General features: G+C 35.2%; 2 protein-coding genes across 2 annotated transcripts; both read left to right on the forward strand.

Moving 5' to 3' along the window:
* The first annotated feature begins 2,812 nt into the window (after window positions 1–2,812).
* LOC120004507 lies at window positions 2,813–7,508 on the forward strand. Its single transcript, XM_038853863.1, has 2 exons — window positions 2,813–3,131; window positions 6,128–7,508. The coding sequence occupies exon 2, from the start codon at window positions 6,141–6,143 to the stop codon at window positions 7,224–7,226; it is 1,086 nt and encodes a 361-aa protein (XP_038709791.1). The 5' UTR covers window positions 2,813–3,131; window positions 6,128–6,140; the 3' UTR covers window positions 7,227–7,508.
* Window positions 7,509–11,243: 3,735 nt separating this feature from the next.
* Window positions 11,244–16,162, forward strand: LOC120003435 (mRNA turnover protein 4 homolog). Its single transcript, XM_038852427.1, has 8 exons — window positions 11,244–11,409; window positions 12,069–12,234; window positions 12,990–13,080; window positions 13,170–13,228; window positions 14,463–14,523; window positions 14,912–15,002; window positions 15,092–15,168; window positions 15,693–16,162. The coding sequence occupies exons 1-8, from the start codon at window positions 11,382–11,384 to the stop codon at window positions 15,807–15,809; spliced, it is 690 nt and encodes a 229-aa protein (XP_038708355.1). The 5' UTR covers window positions 11,244–11,381; the 3' UTR covers window positions 15,810–16,162.
* Window positions 16,163–16,314: the final 152 nt, after the last annotated feature.

Raw genomic sequence — 16,314 nt, forward strand, 5'->3', positions numbered from 1 at the left:
CTCCTCTTTTCTTTTTCTTTTTTTTTTTTAATATATGTCATCTCACTCACATACACACATATATATAGATATATACATATACATATACATATACATATACGAAACATATATATATATATAGAGATATATATATATATACATTTATTAATTTAAATGCTTTGATTAAGATTTTTTGTTTGATTTTTTTTAATTATTATTTTTCTTTTTAATTTTTGTGTTTAAAGAAAAGAGAAATTATATTTTTTTGATATTAATTTCATAATTTTGTAAGACATAGACAATAATTGCATTTGTGATTGACCCGATCTCTCAGAGGTCCTGTGCTTCTTGCGTGCATTATATATGGTTCTGATGGTGCTCACGTTGTTCGGATCTCGCTTTTTCAACTCCGCCAATATGTCCCGTGACTTGGCATTTTGTGTAGACGTGTCAACCATAATTTGAATTTCAGATTCAGAAAGTCGATCGGGGTATGGATGTCCCTCCATATATAATGCAGGATCATGATTATGCTCCGCACACACCACCTCCAACATCCAATTATCGTCTAGCTTCATTTTCCTCCCTCTCAATTTGAACGAACATTCTATTTTTTTTGTGCCAGTCTGTTTCGTTGAGGGTTTCTTACTCTGGTAATTGCCACCGCGATCACATTTGAATTGTAATCTGTGTTTTTTACCGAACCCACCAATATCTGATCTATAAATGATTATGATATATCCCGATTTGTGTCCGATTTGTTGAACCCACTCGATCATCGATTGTCGCGATTTGAACACTTGATAATGTATTAGTTCTTATTAGAAATTTACGAATATTCATTCAACATAACAAATAGCTCATATTTTGATTGATTAAAACATTATACCATATCAGTTTCAAATTCACATCTATCGTTAACTTTGATATTATCGACCATCTCGTCCGCATATTCTTCTTCTTGCTTTATTTCGGCTGAGATAAAATCACCCTACGAACAATATAATTTCCACTGAGTATTTACAAAAAAACAACAATATAATTTACATCAGTATATGTATTTACCTGTTCACTTGAACAACTTGACAAGTGTTAGTCGAAAATATCACTCAAGTAATCCATATCCACAATAGGTTCACTCTCTTTTTATCTCAAAAACAGACTACTTTAAGACTCTCTCTCGTTGTTCTCTCACACACTACTGCTATTTTTTGCAACTTCTTAAAATACTATGCGAACTCTTCTCAATTTATAGACATATATGTGTACATATGTACAGACAAATAATATATTCTCTGTATAGGACAAAGAATATAGACAGAGAATATATAATGGATACCCATATACAATTAATAGATAGATATAATTGAAAAGTTATATATATATATATGTTTCGTATATGTATATATATATATCTATATATCTATATATATATACACGTAATATATATATATGTATATATCTATATATATGTGTATGTGAGTGAGATGAGACCTGATGGGACATGACATATATTAATTGAAAAAAAAAAGAGAAAAAAGAGAGGAGATATGACATGACAACTTAGGGGAAGGGGTTTAAAATGGGGGGTTTGAATAGGGGTGCCTGGGGTCTGCTGTAAAAAATTTACAGCAGACCACACCGTAATTTCGTCGGACGGTGAGATGTGATCTAATTTAATCTAATGGCTGTTATTTTAAAGGCTCATAAATATTAAATAAATCTCTACATATTCTGTCCTCTCTCTCTAACTCTCTGGTTCTTTCTCTCTCTCTAATATTCTCTCTCAAAAATGAAAATAGATAAAGCCCCAATTACTCCATATTTGCAAACCCTAAAACCAAATCGAACCCATAAATAATATAGCAAGTTCAATGATGATGTAGAGGGAGACGAAGAGATGCCACCGCTTCACCGCTTCACGAGATTGTCACACTGTCGTCAAGGAGGGAGCTGCAGACCACTTTTTCAGTGCTGAAAAAGATAAAGAGGACCTTGCATTGCAGATCTGCTTTTTTTAGTGGCCAAGAAACAAAATTTTAGGACCAAAAATTAGATCTGTTTTTTTGCAGATCTGCTTCTTTTCTTCCAATCTGTCTCTCGATGTAGAAGCAATGGAGAAGAAAGAGAAGAAAACCCAAATGGAGAAGAAAGATTGAGGGAAAATACACGTTATGGTTATCCAAATAACCCAAATTACTAGAGAGACTCGCCGTCGTCATCAACTCGATGAAGATAAAATGCAAGAACAAGGCTTGCCTGAGGAAGAAGTTGCAGAAAAGGGAAAGGAAAGTGTCTCTCTAGTGAGAATATTAGTGAGAGAAAATGAAAAGAGTATTTTTGTGCCTTTAAAACACTAGCCGTTAGATTGAATTAGATTACATCTCACCGTCCAATGAAATTACGGTGTGGTCTGCTGTAAAAATTTTACAGCAGACCCCGGGCACCCGTTTGAATAGTGCTTCCCCCAATAAAAACAAGACATATAAACTCTCCCACCTTTTTATGTTAAAAAAGTTATTTTTTTATTCAAATATGTGAATAAAAAGTTATTTTTCCCTAACACCAAGGGTCCAAGACAAGAGTACTTACTTTTTTTTTTTTTTTGATTACAACACAAACAGATATAAGCAATACTACACACACTACCCGTAAGTATTACATCACAGGCAAAAAAATGTGTGGTAGAGAGAACTTATATACTACTTATGAGGGACACACAACCGATGTGGGAGTATTTCTGTGTTAGCACAGTTACTTCAACCAGCATCACACACACAACACATACAAAGCCCATGTGGGCCAATCATTTTTTTTTATTACAACACATAAACAATTGCAGATGCTCTTACACATCGCGAGGAGCGTCGTCGTCGCGCGTGAGAGAGAATGGTGTAGAAATGACACGACGAATCCGATCTCTCTGTCGCTCCAACAAAAGCTTCTTGCGAACGCAAAAGGGGAAAATGAGGTGTTCGTCTCCCGCCCACAACTCTCTCACATCAGCCATCGATTTCGTCGCCTAATCTTTCGATTTCGTGTTAAAAAACCTAGTCTCCTCCATTTCTATAGCTCTGCACCATTTGTTCTCTTTTCCTTGCTTGGCTTGTATTTCAATTGACGTTTCCTCCATCGCTTCCTACATTTTCCTGGTATGTATGACCTCCTCCCCAACCTAGATAAATCTGCGTTCCTTTCTGATGATTTGTTTGGTTACTGAGAAAAAAGATCAAATTTTTAGAATTTTGCTTCTAATTTTGTGCTTCAGTTCCTTTATTGGATTGAGAAATTGGTATTATCCGGCGAATTGAGCGTCGGAAGACTTTCAGCGTGATTTTTAGTTGAATTGTGCGTATCAAATTGTGATTTTCAATTTCTGGGTAGTTCCTTTTTTTTTTTTTTTTTTTTACAGGCAAGGAAATATTGAAGAATTGATGCCAGTATTTGCTTGTTTTTTCACCAATTTTGAGAATTTTTGCACATTTTTTAGTTTTCATTCGTTTCTCATGGCCTTCAAGTAATAATGGATCTCGGAATCGGATGGGGAAATGATCGGACCATGTGGCTGATACTTAGCTCCACGTCCTTTTATTAATTTATGGGGATGAATAACCGTCTGATTGCGTGATTCTTTAGCTAATCACCTCTTTTTTTAAAAAATATGAGTTGTTTAATATAATCCTGTATCTATCTGTGGCGTGAATGTTGGTACTATATCATATGCACTCTGTTCGTTTCAATTAACGTATAACTTGACTACTGTTTCTCCAGATTTAAGAGAATTTCAAGGTAGATCCCTATTTTTCTTTTTACTGACTGTTTGTTTGAGTTGCTGAATTTGGCCTTAATTCTTATTAACTAGTAAGTTTCAATTTTGAGATCTTTATCATTTTCTGGATATTGTAAAGCATCACTTTCTTCGTTAAGTGGTTTTCTCACCGGAACTTAATACGATACCAAGTTCAAGACCACTCGAATGATACAATACCAAGTTCAAACAACCAGTAGAACGGATACTTTCATTGAGTATTTGCTTTTCTGTCTCATAATTTTGCTCAAAATTTGTTGTTTCTTCAAATGCGTGTAATATGTGTCTCCATTCTTTTCAATGCTAGAATAAAGTCATTTGTACAAATATTTTGAGCCACTGTTAATTTTCACCCATTTCACATTCTATGTATTCCTTCTTATTTATAATGTGTAACCTTGATTTAGTGTATACAATATGGTTTTCTTTTCAACTTCATGTTATTTTTCATCACTGAATACATTTTTTTTTTCTTTATACAAATTTAGGAAGGAGATATGTTAATGATGTGGTAACTGATAGGTTCATAATAATTGATGTTTTTTCCAATTACTTGGTTATCACATGTTTTGTTGGTCCTGAGCTGTTTTCATGTAGCCAATGCTACATATGAGGGCAGGGTCACATTAGACCAGTGGTCAATTCTGGCAGTAAGAGCTATCTATGATTACTTGGGTGATTACGTCCATTCTTAGAAGAACTCAGACTTTGAAGTGATTCTCTGGAGTTGATGAAAGATCTGATGTATTTGCTTAACCTTTGTAGTCAATCTTGTTGTCATTCTTAGTCAGCATAGACTTTATGGTTTGCATGAATCTTTACGTCATGCAGTTTTCTCACACTAGACAGTGTTCTAACTGAACTATCATGCCTACTTCGAGTAGGATTCAGATTTTCTGTATTAAATCTTGCCTAGATTCTGTAAAGTATGCATTGGCAGTGAAGTATTTGCATTTGCTGATATAAACTTTGGAGTCTTGATTGTCTTAGGTTGACCTTTAAGCAGTGACTGCAAATCTTATTGGAAGCATTTCCATGTTACTGTTGCTAGAAGTTTCTTCTTGCTAGATCGCAAACTGCCTAATCCAGTCACTATGCTGGATGTCCACCCTAATTGTTGCTGCACTGTGACATTTTGAAGGCTTATTGCCACTCAATCTCTTCAGGGAAGTCAGGCACTGTTCCTCAGTGAAAATATCATCTTTGTTAATAGGGAGCTGTGTTTTCACAAGTTTAGAGAAACTGCAGCTCTGTCTGTAATTTTTTTTAAAATTTTAATCAAACTGTGGCATTTTGAAGGCTTATTGCCACTCAACCTCATCAGGGAATTCAGGCACAGTTCCTCAGGGAAAATGTCTTCTTTGTTAATAGGCAGCTGTGTTTTCCCAAATTTAGAGAAACTGCAGCTCTGTCTGTAATTTTTTTTTTAAAGTTTAATCAAGACTCAGTTGCAAACTCAATTTGATTCAAGCCTATACAATAAGGAACAGACATCGTCTATTTGCTGGATTTTTCCACGTGCTAGTATCTAGAATTCTTCTTTGACGATGATTGTGACCTAAATTTTTTAGGTTTCAACTTTTTGGTGGGGAGGTTCATGAGTGTTTAACATTCTCAGCTTCGGCTTGCAATGTTTTCATTTGAGAAAGAGAAGTTGAACAGACGAAGAGATAATTCTGCCAAGGAGGACAAGGCATTATGTTTGGTAATATGTGAATCTGAAAGATTTTCAGGAGCCATTTCAGTGAAAGAGCACTAACTTTCCTTTTGGAATGGAACCATCTCTGATGATTTAGGGAGTGGATGTAACTGGCTAGAAGCATATTAGCTCTGTAATGTTGTGTCGGTTAAGATGGCCATGTAAATTCTCTGAAATGTTTGCTTTTTGAAATTTCCTTAAGATCTATCCTTGAGTTTCCAGAGCTTGTTGGTTGGGGTACTGACTTTTATCCAATTCCTTGCAGTCTAATAGCATCATCTTTCTTCATAAGTTGTGAGGTTATCGGTGTAATTCCACTAGTTTTGAGGATACTTGCTGATAAAAAAGGGGTCAATTGTTTCAGTCTTACCATTGTGTTAGAGTTCAAATAATAGATTAAAGGGAGTAAAGGGTAGTACATAAATTAGTATATAATGTGCTTAAGGGTCCTCTCCTTTGCCCTTGAGTTGATTGTAGGTTTTCTTGGCAGAGAGGAATGTCATGCACTGACAACCTAAGCCTGCTTCATATCATGGAGGAAAAAATGTCTAATCTGTTTAAGTTCATATTTTTGTTTCCTGCTTTGATAATTCCTCGATTATGAATGTGGATTAAAAAGACTCTGCTGTGTGATTTGCCAGGTTTAGTTTTCCAATGGCAAAAGGTAGCAGGGGCCGACGTAGAATTTCATCTCAACAATACCGGTCAATACCATACCCATTGATGTCCTGCAATCAGGATATTTCGAATGACTTGTGCCCGAGGAGATGCTCCAAAGGCTTGGACAAGAAAGATTGGGAAGATGTAACTTGTTCTGTGTGCATGGAGTGCCCACACAAAGCTGTTCTTCTTCTCTGTTCCTCTCATGACAATGGTTGCCGTCCCTACATGTGTGGAACTAGCTTTCGATATTCCAACTGCCTTGACCAATATAAGAAAGCTTATACTAAAGTGATACCATCCAGTGGTACTGCTGTTGGGAATCGAATTGTGGTGTCAGATTCTGGTTGGCCTGTTGAGAAGTGTGGAGTCTCTGAGCTTGCCTGTCCCCTTTGCCGGGGCCAGGTAAAAGGATGGACTGTGGTGAAACCTGCACGAGAATATCTAAATGAGAAAGAGAGAAGCTGCATGCAGGATGACTGTTCATTTTTTGGAACTTACAAGGAGCTAAGAAAACACATGAGGGTGGATCATCCTTGTGCACAACCACGTGTACTGGATCCAGTTCTTGAGCGAAACTGGAGAAGGCTTGAGCGAGAGCGTGAACGAGATGATGTGATGAGCACAATAAGATCAGCTATGCCGGGGGCAATGGTTCTTGGAAATTATGTTATAGAGGGAAATCATCATGATTTTGGCATAGATGAAGATTGGAGATTTGATGCAAATGGAGGGAGGCATGGAGGCTTTGGAGTAGGTTTGGATAGTAATCTGGTTAACGTCTTCCTCCTATTGCATCATGCATTTGGCCCATCAGGTGATGACCTAAGTAGACGGCTTAGACAGTCTGAAAGGGCGTATCGCCATCCGTCAGATGATGGTACTGCTGGTGTTCGGCACAGCTCGCCTGTTGGCAGCTTGGATTCCTCTGATCAAGATGATGACATTGAGAGCAACAATGACAATGGCGATGATGGTAGTGTATCATTAGTTAACCGCCTTCGGCAGCATGGAAGGGTTCTTTTGGGACGTTCTGCTAGGGGAGGTAGACTTAGAGAAACCAATGGAAGTAATAGATAGATCAAAATAATACTGCATGAAATGGAAGCAGGGGACAGAGATGTAGGTATGAGGTCTTATGATGAAAAAGTTGCTAGAAAGTAAAAGGTGATTCATACAACTCATTCATAGTCTTTTGCAATAGCTGGTATTCCTTCCATTTTGTGATCTTCTAGTCTTCGTCTTCACTGCCTTCCATGTTCTCCATGGGGCAATAATATGTAAACTTGTAATTTCTTAGTCTTTGTGAATTATGTTTCATATCTGATTGTTTCATAATGAAATTGTTCTGGGATTTTTTTTCCATCATACTTGGAAGTATGGGGTGTGTTAATTTGTTGTCCGAAAAGAACAGGTATTGTTATACGGCCAGTGCTCTAGTACAAGTATATGCACAAGTGCACAAACTTGTACTTTCTCCTTGTCTTGAGCATCTGCTGCTATTGAACCATGATTGCCGGTGACTTCAATGTACGAGCCAGTAATCAAGAACTCACGAAAAAGAACAGCAAATGAAGAATAATGTAGCCAGCTCGATCTACCGTTGCTTAAGATGGCTGCCTCATCTGAAATTGGAAAAAACAACATCATGACATTGCAAAAAATAAAAAGAGGAAGATTGGAAATTGGTTTTTCGTATAAAGACGATAAAAGAAGGATATAGAGGTTCTGTTTGGTAGAGTGGAAATATTGATTTTCAATGTTAGCGGAAAAGCTGTGGAAAAAAAGTTGAGTTTAAAGTTATGGAATATGCTGTGAGGTGTTTGGCGAACTAAAATCTAACGCTAACGAAAAAGTTGTTGAATTAAAGTATCATAATATTAATAATTATGATTTTATATTAAAATTTGTTATTAAATTTAATATAATAAATATATTTTTTATTAAAATTAATTTTAGGTATAAATTATTAAATATTTTTATATCAAAATTAAAATATTTTTATATCAAAATTAAAATGATTATTTTAAATATTAGTAATCATATAAACTATTTTTTCATTAAAAAACGTTAAGTAGAATAATAACATACATTAAATAAATAAAAATATTAAGTAAATGATTGTTAAGTAGAATAATAAAATAAAAAATGTTAAAGCAAACTTGTGGGACAAAGTCAAAACATGGGTCCCATTATATTGTACACTTTATCAGCTTTAAGTGGGATCCATGTGAATTTTTTGAAAAAAAATAAAATAAAAGGGGATCCATTGACATGAGCACATTGTTTGGCACAATGGAAGCCGAAAGCGGCTCTGCTTCCGCTTGGAGCCGCTTTCGGCTTCCATTGTGCCAAACAGACACTCTATACTTCCATTGAGCGGAGACCATCTAAACAGAATTCATCAGGATTTCAATGACTACATCTATGACTACCAAATATAGGGGCGGTTAATATATTGTTATTTTTGTTAAATACAATACAATAATTTTTTTTGTAATTTTTGGCCAATAATACCTTTTTACAAAATGACTAAAAAATACATTATTTTAAGAACGCCGTTTGATGTTAAATACAATCTTAAATTCCACTCAAACCTCGTCGATAAGAACACTGTGCGTCAAGTTCATTCTCTGCAAGACAGCGACAAATTGGGTATGGGTCTAGAGAGAGATGCCCTCAACCATGTAGATCATAGCAATTAAAATGTGTCGTTGACTACACTTCGAGTTTATGAAGTATTTTCTTAAAGTAGTTCTTTTTTTATTTAGTCTTGTTTTGTTTCTTATTTATTGATAAATATTAATGCTCATCGTAATAGTTGTTCAATGGCAAAGATGCGATGACCAAATGGGCGCGTGAAGTTGTAAGGAGGAATAGGTTCATAATGGTGATCAAGAGGTTAGCAATGACTGAGAAGTAAAGACAACCTCGACTTACCCTTGCATGCGAGTGGAGTGACAACTATAGAAAGTTTGTCAAAGCTAATCACGATGTACCCCAGAGAAAGAGAAAGGGCACTAGAACCAAAATATGTGATGGTCCATTCACATTGAGAATGAATAGAGTTTCACACTGAGAAGGAATAGAGTTTCAGACAAAGACAAATATGTTATATGTTGTTTGTGTAGTTCACAATCATTCTAGAGTTAGACTTGCATCCATTTAAGTATGAAATGTTGTACGAAAGGGAATTCATAGTACGTGAACTACGACATGCATTGGACTACTACGAGTCCAATGCCCCACATGATAGATGAATGGCAATGTCTGATATGGGACATATCATAGCCACGTGTTACACTTGTATATTATGTTTGATTTCTCAGCAACAATGCTTAACTTTTCTTCTATTACGAGGAACAAAAGTATCTACTCGCAATCGTCTTGAGATGACAATTGGCTTTATAAATGGAAATCATTTTGTAAAGGTGTATCTTAAGAACGACGCTCTTATTCCACCAGTGATGGTATTTTGGCAACATTTTCAAGACATATATCTATCGGAGTGAGAGGCTATTTACACAACAAGTATTACTTAGTTTATGATTCTTGTAGGATCAGAGACAACAACAACAACTTCGATTGATCTCACGACAGATTGAACATACTCTATTTAGAGTTTGTGGTATCAATGCTTATTAGTGGACTAAAATTTCTTATGCTTCATTGGTGCTGGTTCTTTTATTTTATTTTTTTTGTTTCTCCATTCAATTTATTAAACAATTGTTCCTATAACTTTTCTTATAATATATTTGAGTACTAAAGCTCTTTGGGGTATATTCATAAAAACACATATATTTTAAATTGATATTTTGTGGTGTATTTAACCCATGATGTCGTATTTAACAAAAATGATGGTGTATGTGTGGGTGTGCTTTAATCAAAATACATTAGGGGTATAATAATAAATTTGAGGTATTGTATTTATAAAAATACATACATTTTGAATTTATATTGTGGTGTATTTAACACATGATGTTGTATTTAACAAAAATAACAACGTACTTAACCGTCCCCCAAATACACAACATAACAAAGGTAGAGAGAGGAGAGATGCATCGACATAGAAGCACGGTGGCCTTTGACGAAGACGAGAGTTTGGGCAACAGAAGAATGAAACACATGCATACAAAACAAATTAGTATGATATTTCCATATCAAAACACATCAACACTAAAAATTAGCATTCTAATTGAGATCGAAATCATAGGAAGGAAATTTAGCATATATGTTGTTTGGAATACCAAACTCACATATGAAATAACATTGCATACAGAATATTAACAAACACTTTTCTTTAACCACCAGTTTACATTTTTTTTTACCTCATATTCACATCACCTTAGGGTTCTCACTTCTAATTTATGCCAAAAGCTGGCTACTGCCTTTAGATGCCTTCTTTTTTTATTTAAGACAAGTGCTCGTAATGTGATTGCATGCATGACATTTTACAATTTTATTTCGATGCACACTCAAAATGACCTAGATTTTGATGAATTTGATTTAACTCTCATGGGTGTCTGAAGATGGATATGTGCAAAATTTTGAAGTTAAAAATTAAGAAAAATAAAGAGAGAGAAATCATTGTGCTGGAAGATACAAATATGACAATGTTTCGTAATTTAATTGTCATATAACTTTTTAATGTAAGAAGATAGTTTGTTTAACTTTTTTAAATATGTAACAATTTATTTTTCTAAGTTTTTGGTATTGAACACATCCCTTGATTGAAAATCACTTAAAATTTTTGAACAATTTGATAATTAATTACTGTTATTTTATGATAAAATGCAAGATACCTATCTATGTAATTTGTAACATCATTTTGAATAGCATAAAAACTACCAAATAGTTAAAACCTTTTAGATAACATATATGTTAGCATTTAATAGAGCATTTTAAAACCATCATATATGTTATTGTTCAATTGATAGGCAAACAAAGTCTTAGTATTTATCTATTATAACATATTTTAAAATTAAATAACGTTTATAAGTATTAGGTGTAACCCAAGCCCTAGAGAAACAGGCTGGACGTGCCGGGCTTTTTGGATTTTATGGCCCATGTTCATGTCTCATTAGTCATTGACAATTGGCATGGACGGAGGGATAGTGGAGGACAACAAAACCCTAATTGAAAACCCTAACCGAGGAATCCTTCAAGAGGAAAGCGCGTCCCGTTCAAAAGGATCAAGAAGAAAGCGCGACGTCGTTGTTACTCCAGTAAGCCAGTATGCCAAAGTCTAAGCGCAACCGAGCAGGTCTGCTTCGTTTCATTGTTTTTGTTTCTGTTTGCTTTTGCTACTATCAGGTCCATGTCAGGATATATGCTTATTTTTAAGTATTCGAACGTTTTTATGCTTTTCTTTTGCTTACAATGTCGTCTTTCTGCTTTATTGGGCGTTAATTTGAACCCATTTTTTCAACTAGCCTCCCAGCAATCGAACAGGGTGTAAGGGCTATTCTGATTTGAATATTTTTGTATATTGTGGAATATCAGTCTTATGCATTTGTTATAATAATTCTCATACATAGATGAATATACGATATTTTCATCTCTATATCAAAATTCTTGTTTGGATAATAATGAAGTGTCTAAAAGAAAGAGCATTAGAATTCTTTTTTTATTTTTTTATTTCCACAAATCTTGCTTCATGAACGGTGTTACTGCAGCAAAACATATGTAGAAATACATACTGTTTGCAGTTTTATTTGATGGATGCCCAACCCACTAGTTTCACACTAACACGACTTTAAAATGCGTCATGCTACTTAAGTGTGGGTTAGCCCATATGAAGCACTTGATAGCTTTCTACCCAGGTGTGGGATGGGGGAATGACCAGACAACTTTCACTAGAGTACCTTCTGCATTATTATGTTCTTCGGGTCAAGTGACAATCTGGTGTTGTGAAAAATGCAGTTACATTGTCAAAGACGAAAAGGAAGGGGAGAGAACATAAAGAATCAATAGTGAATACAATAAGACAGGCTGCTGAGAATTATAATTCTGCATATGTATTTTCTTTCGAGAATATGAGAAACCTGAAATTCAAAGAGTTCAGAGAGCAGCTGAAATCCAGCAGCAGGTAGCTCTCTAAAGTCTAAACTCTCTTTTAAATTTATTTTTTATTTTGAATCTTTGAGTTGTAGGCTCTTGTGCACATCATATATAAAAGAGGAAAATGATGCTCTTTATCCTGTGTTTGGATGCCAAGTAAATGCATGGGAAGGAGAGACTAGGAAACTAATATATGTTTTTTGAATAAAAATTTAAAAAATAGAGCCAGAACTATTTTCGTGTGGTATGTCTTAAATTTTAGAGTTATCTAGGAGCTGCCTTTCAAAACGTGATAGAATTCAAACAATTATGCAAAGAAGTTTGTGTTTGAAATGCCATTACTTGAATCTCTCTTTTCATGATTTTAATGTACAATAGATGACTTTCATCTTCACTCTGTGTAAATTTTATTAATTTTTTTTTGGGCATTTGTGGAAGTGTTATAACAAATTCTGGATAAGGAGGCTGTTAATGGATTAAGACCATTAATGTTGAGTAGCTCTTTTTGTCTAACTTGTTGCTTGAAAAATGCTGATGAAACTTCTTCTATCTGGCCTGGTTCGACATTTAGTTATTGACTATTTCTTTATCCCTTCATGAGCTGTTAGTTACTACAGGGTGATCATGATTAGTTACTGCTCTTTTGTATTCCATCAGGTTCAGTTTTTGATGGAGTTCCAACATCTAGCTGCTGATTGCAATTTTACTTACTCATCTTTAGAACAAAAATGATATGAAGTTTCTAAATTACCAATATTCATAGTATTAACATGGTTCTTTCAGATTTTTCCTTGGGTCGAATAAAGTCATGCAGGTTGCTTTGGGTCGATCTGTTAGTGATGAGGTCAGACCAGGCATCCGTAAAGTTTCTAAGGTAGGCATGATTGTTAATGGGTTCTGGTGTTCTGTTATTCTTGATTGGACTCTTTTCCCCCCTAACTGTTTTGTTAATTTTCCTTGTAGCTTTTGCAAGGAGATGCTGGTCTGTTATTTACCGATTTGTCCAAAGAAGAGGTTGAAAGGTATTTTCTGGTCAAGATTTGCCTGAAATTTCATGTTGCTTTTTGATGTTGGCACTTGGCAATAGGGAGATGAAGTGCCTTCTTTGTATCCAAAAGCCTGCCTTACTGAGCTGAATTTAGAACTAAGACTGAACCCATTGTGAAGTAGAGTTTGGTCCTAGTAATGATGTGCCTGCCTCATGTTATCTTTAAAGAGAGGATTAAGAGTGTGTTTGGATTGAGGGATTTGGGGGGAAGGGAAGGGAAGGGAAGGGAATGGAAGGGATAATATATTTCCCTCTCTTATGTTTGGATATATAAAAAAATGAGGGAAAGAAAAGTGGTTTAATTTACTAATTGGTCCTTACTTTTTTTTTTTTTCATGTTTAGGTATTATGTACAAGTGTAGTTTAGATTTTTAACTTATAAATACTTAATAAGTCATCTCTTCCCTCCAAATGACTCCATTTTTGGGAGGAAGAATTTTGACAAAAAATTAATGAAATCTTCCTCCCAAATCCCCTCAAATCCCTCCCCTTAATTTTTTGTAAACTATCCAAACAAGGGAATTGGAAAGAAACTACATTTCCCTTCTCTTCCTTTCCCCCCCAAATCCCTCAATCCAAACACACTCTAAGAGCCAGTTTCTCTGCGTGAATGAAGTGGAGAGATTTAGCAATTATAGTCCCTATCACTAGCCCATGGTCCTGCATTTAAAATTTTCATTCCCAATGTATTGGGGAAAATGTCCAATGAAATACCCGTTCGAGTTTCTGATTGCTTCCCTATACCTTGTTTCTTAGAAAGGAACATCATGTGTAGTTTAATTTAATGATAAAGGGTGTTTAGTGTTGTCAATTGTATTTGGCCAAAAAGAGCTTGAGCTATTTTACCATTAAATAATCTTGAAGAGATTGGCAAGATGACGTATAAACTCATAGAAGGTTATTGTATTTTTTTTGGAGTTATTGTACTTCTTTTGGAATGCATAAAATTTATAATACAGAGGACAAATTAATGGATTGGTTTTCAAGGATTGCTTTAATTTAGCACTGGCTTTTAAGCTACAGAAAAAGAATCATTGCAGCTGTTTTTTGATAGTTGTTGTGTTTGAATTCTGGCTACATATTTTACCGAAGCAAAATTGATTGTGATGTCCTTCCTCCGATTATTATCCACTCTTACTCCTGGTGGACTGAAGTCTTAAGCTGTCTGAATTTTTCTCACCTCCACTTACCATGAAATTCTTTTGCAGGTTATTTAATGCGTATGAAGAATATGACTTTGCAAGGACAGGAAGCACTGTGACAGAACAGGTAAAGCTATTTTATCTTTATAGCAGAACAGAGTTGTAACTGTACTTTTATGCCTGAGTTATTTGCTACTCTTGCAAAATAACTAATGACATGGGACTGACATCCAAACATTGCTAAAATTAATTTCAACTTTTTTTTGGGTATGTAAGCAATGGGAATTGGAGAAGGGTCACACACCCCAACACACCGGTAAAACTGTAAATTAGTTTCAACTTAGATGTGCTGCTGGTTACTGGACAAATTAATTATTACCATTTCATTTCCATGGTCAAGCTTTTGGCTTATATCTAAGATTTGAGCTGTTCCTTTTATATCATTTGTTTTCTTTACCTTTTTTTAATAAGGTTTTGTCTTAACATTACTGCTTGCATTTGGTTTGAATCCTCAGGTAGAGCTCAAGGAAGGTCCCCTGGAACAGTTTACTCATGAGATGGAGCCCTTCTTGAGGAAGCAAGGGATGCCTGTTCGGCTGAACAAAGGTGCCAAGCTACTTTCTTTTCTTTTCTTTTTTTTTTTTTATGTACAAATGGGCTTTTGCCCCTTCATTGGTTTTGTTTGTTCTGTACAGGTGTGGTGGAGCTTGTTTCAGATTTCATCGTGTGTGAAGAGGGAAAGCCTTTATCGCCCGAGGCATCTCGCATACTGGTTTGTTTTTCCTTACAGCTTGACTTGCTAATGCACATTATTGGATTCTTTATCACATGTATATTGATATGCACATCATATTGGCTCATGTGCAGTAGGGTACTAGGGCTATCAAAATTTCATTTTCTTGAATCAGAATTCTAATAATGCCTAATATTTTGAGGAATCAGGTTCATTCATGGATTATCATCACTCACAATTGCCTTTTCTTCTTTTCATACCTTTTATAATGTTATAGTACGATTTATAGGAAAATTTTGATGTGTGTATAACTAATTGCTTTCTTCAATATTTACACAGTACAACACGGATGCATGTACATGAAAATAGTATGTGGAATATATTGCAATCTTGCTTTATTGGGAATGTCACTGGTCCTAACTCATAGCAAATACAGGCTCTATTTTAAGTTTTAGTGTCTTAATGATAATCACCTTTCCTAATTTTTTTGCAATACTTTTGGAGCTTTTATTCTTTTTGTCTGGTAGGATGCCTGCTGATATGATTCGACCTATTTTGTGCAGCGCTTGTTGGGAATCAAGATGGCCACCTTCCGCCTTCTCTTCATTTGCAGATGGAGTCCTGAGGATTTTGAACTTTATATAGATAGGCCAGATGAATCAGATGTTGAATCAGCATGAAGAATATGGTAAATTGTTTGCTGAGGCCCTATAAGATATTTACTCGGACCACTTATGTCTTGTAGTACCAAGTAGTATAGCAGTGGCCGTGGTTCCACCTAAAAATGTGGAGAGCAAGGGAACGGCTGTTTTAGTGTTCCTCATTACCTCAGTCTAAATGTTATAACTTACCAGATATAATCGTGCAGTTTTGTAACTTTTGTTGTCTGTGTTTCAGCAAGATTTTATTCATTTGTGGTGTGATATGTAGAAATCGGAAGGGGCGTGCTTTCCCTCGACTATGTTGGAAGAGCACTGGAATTAAGTGTTTTGAAAAATACTTGAGAAGTATTATATGGTCTCGTCAGATTTAGAAGAGTCTTGTGTTGTATATGAGCGCAATGAATGAAGCATATGTGCAAATACACACTTGATCACTTCAATTACAGACCATAAAGTTATCACATGTTTAACTAGAGATGGATTGGGGTGGCTTATGGTGCACCAATTTATATATATATATATA

The sequence above is a fragment of the Tripterygium wilfordii genome, chromosome 8 (genome assembly GCF_013401445.1).
Source record: "Tripterygium wilfordii isolate XIE 37 chromosome 8, ASM1340144v1, whole genome shotgun sequence".
Classification (NCBI taxonomy): Eukaryota; Viridiplantae; Streptophyta; class Magnoliopsida; order Celastrales; family Celastraceae; genus Tripterygium; species Tripterygium wilfordii.

Bases quoted from the DNA above. Each gene is read 5' to 3' on its own strand.
- LOC120003435 (XM_038852427.1), top strand. From the start codon at position 11,382: ATGCCAAAGTCTAAGCGCAACCGAGCAG. The intron at 11,410-12,068 runs GTCTGCTTCGTT...TGAAAAATGCAG, and splicing joins GTCTAAGCGCAACCGAGCAG to TTACATTGTCAAAGACGAAA. The intron at 13,081-13,169 runs GTAGGCATGATT...TTTTCCTTGTAG, and splicing joins GCATCCGTAAAGTTTCTAAG to CTTTTGCAAGGAGATGCTGG.
- LOC120004507 (XM_038853863.1), top strand. From the start codon at position 6,141: ATGGCAAAAGGTAGCAGGGGCCGACGTAGAATTTCATCTCAACAATAC.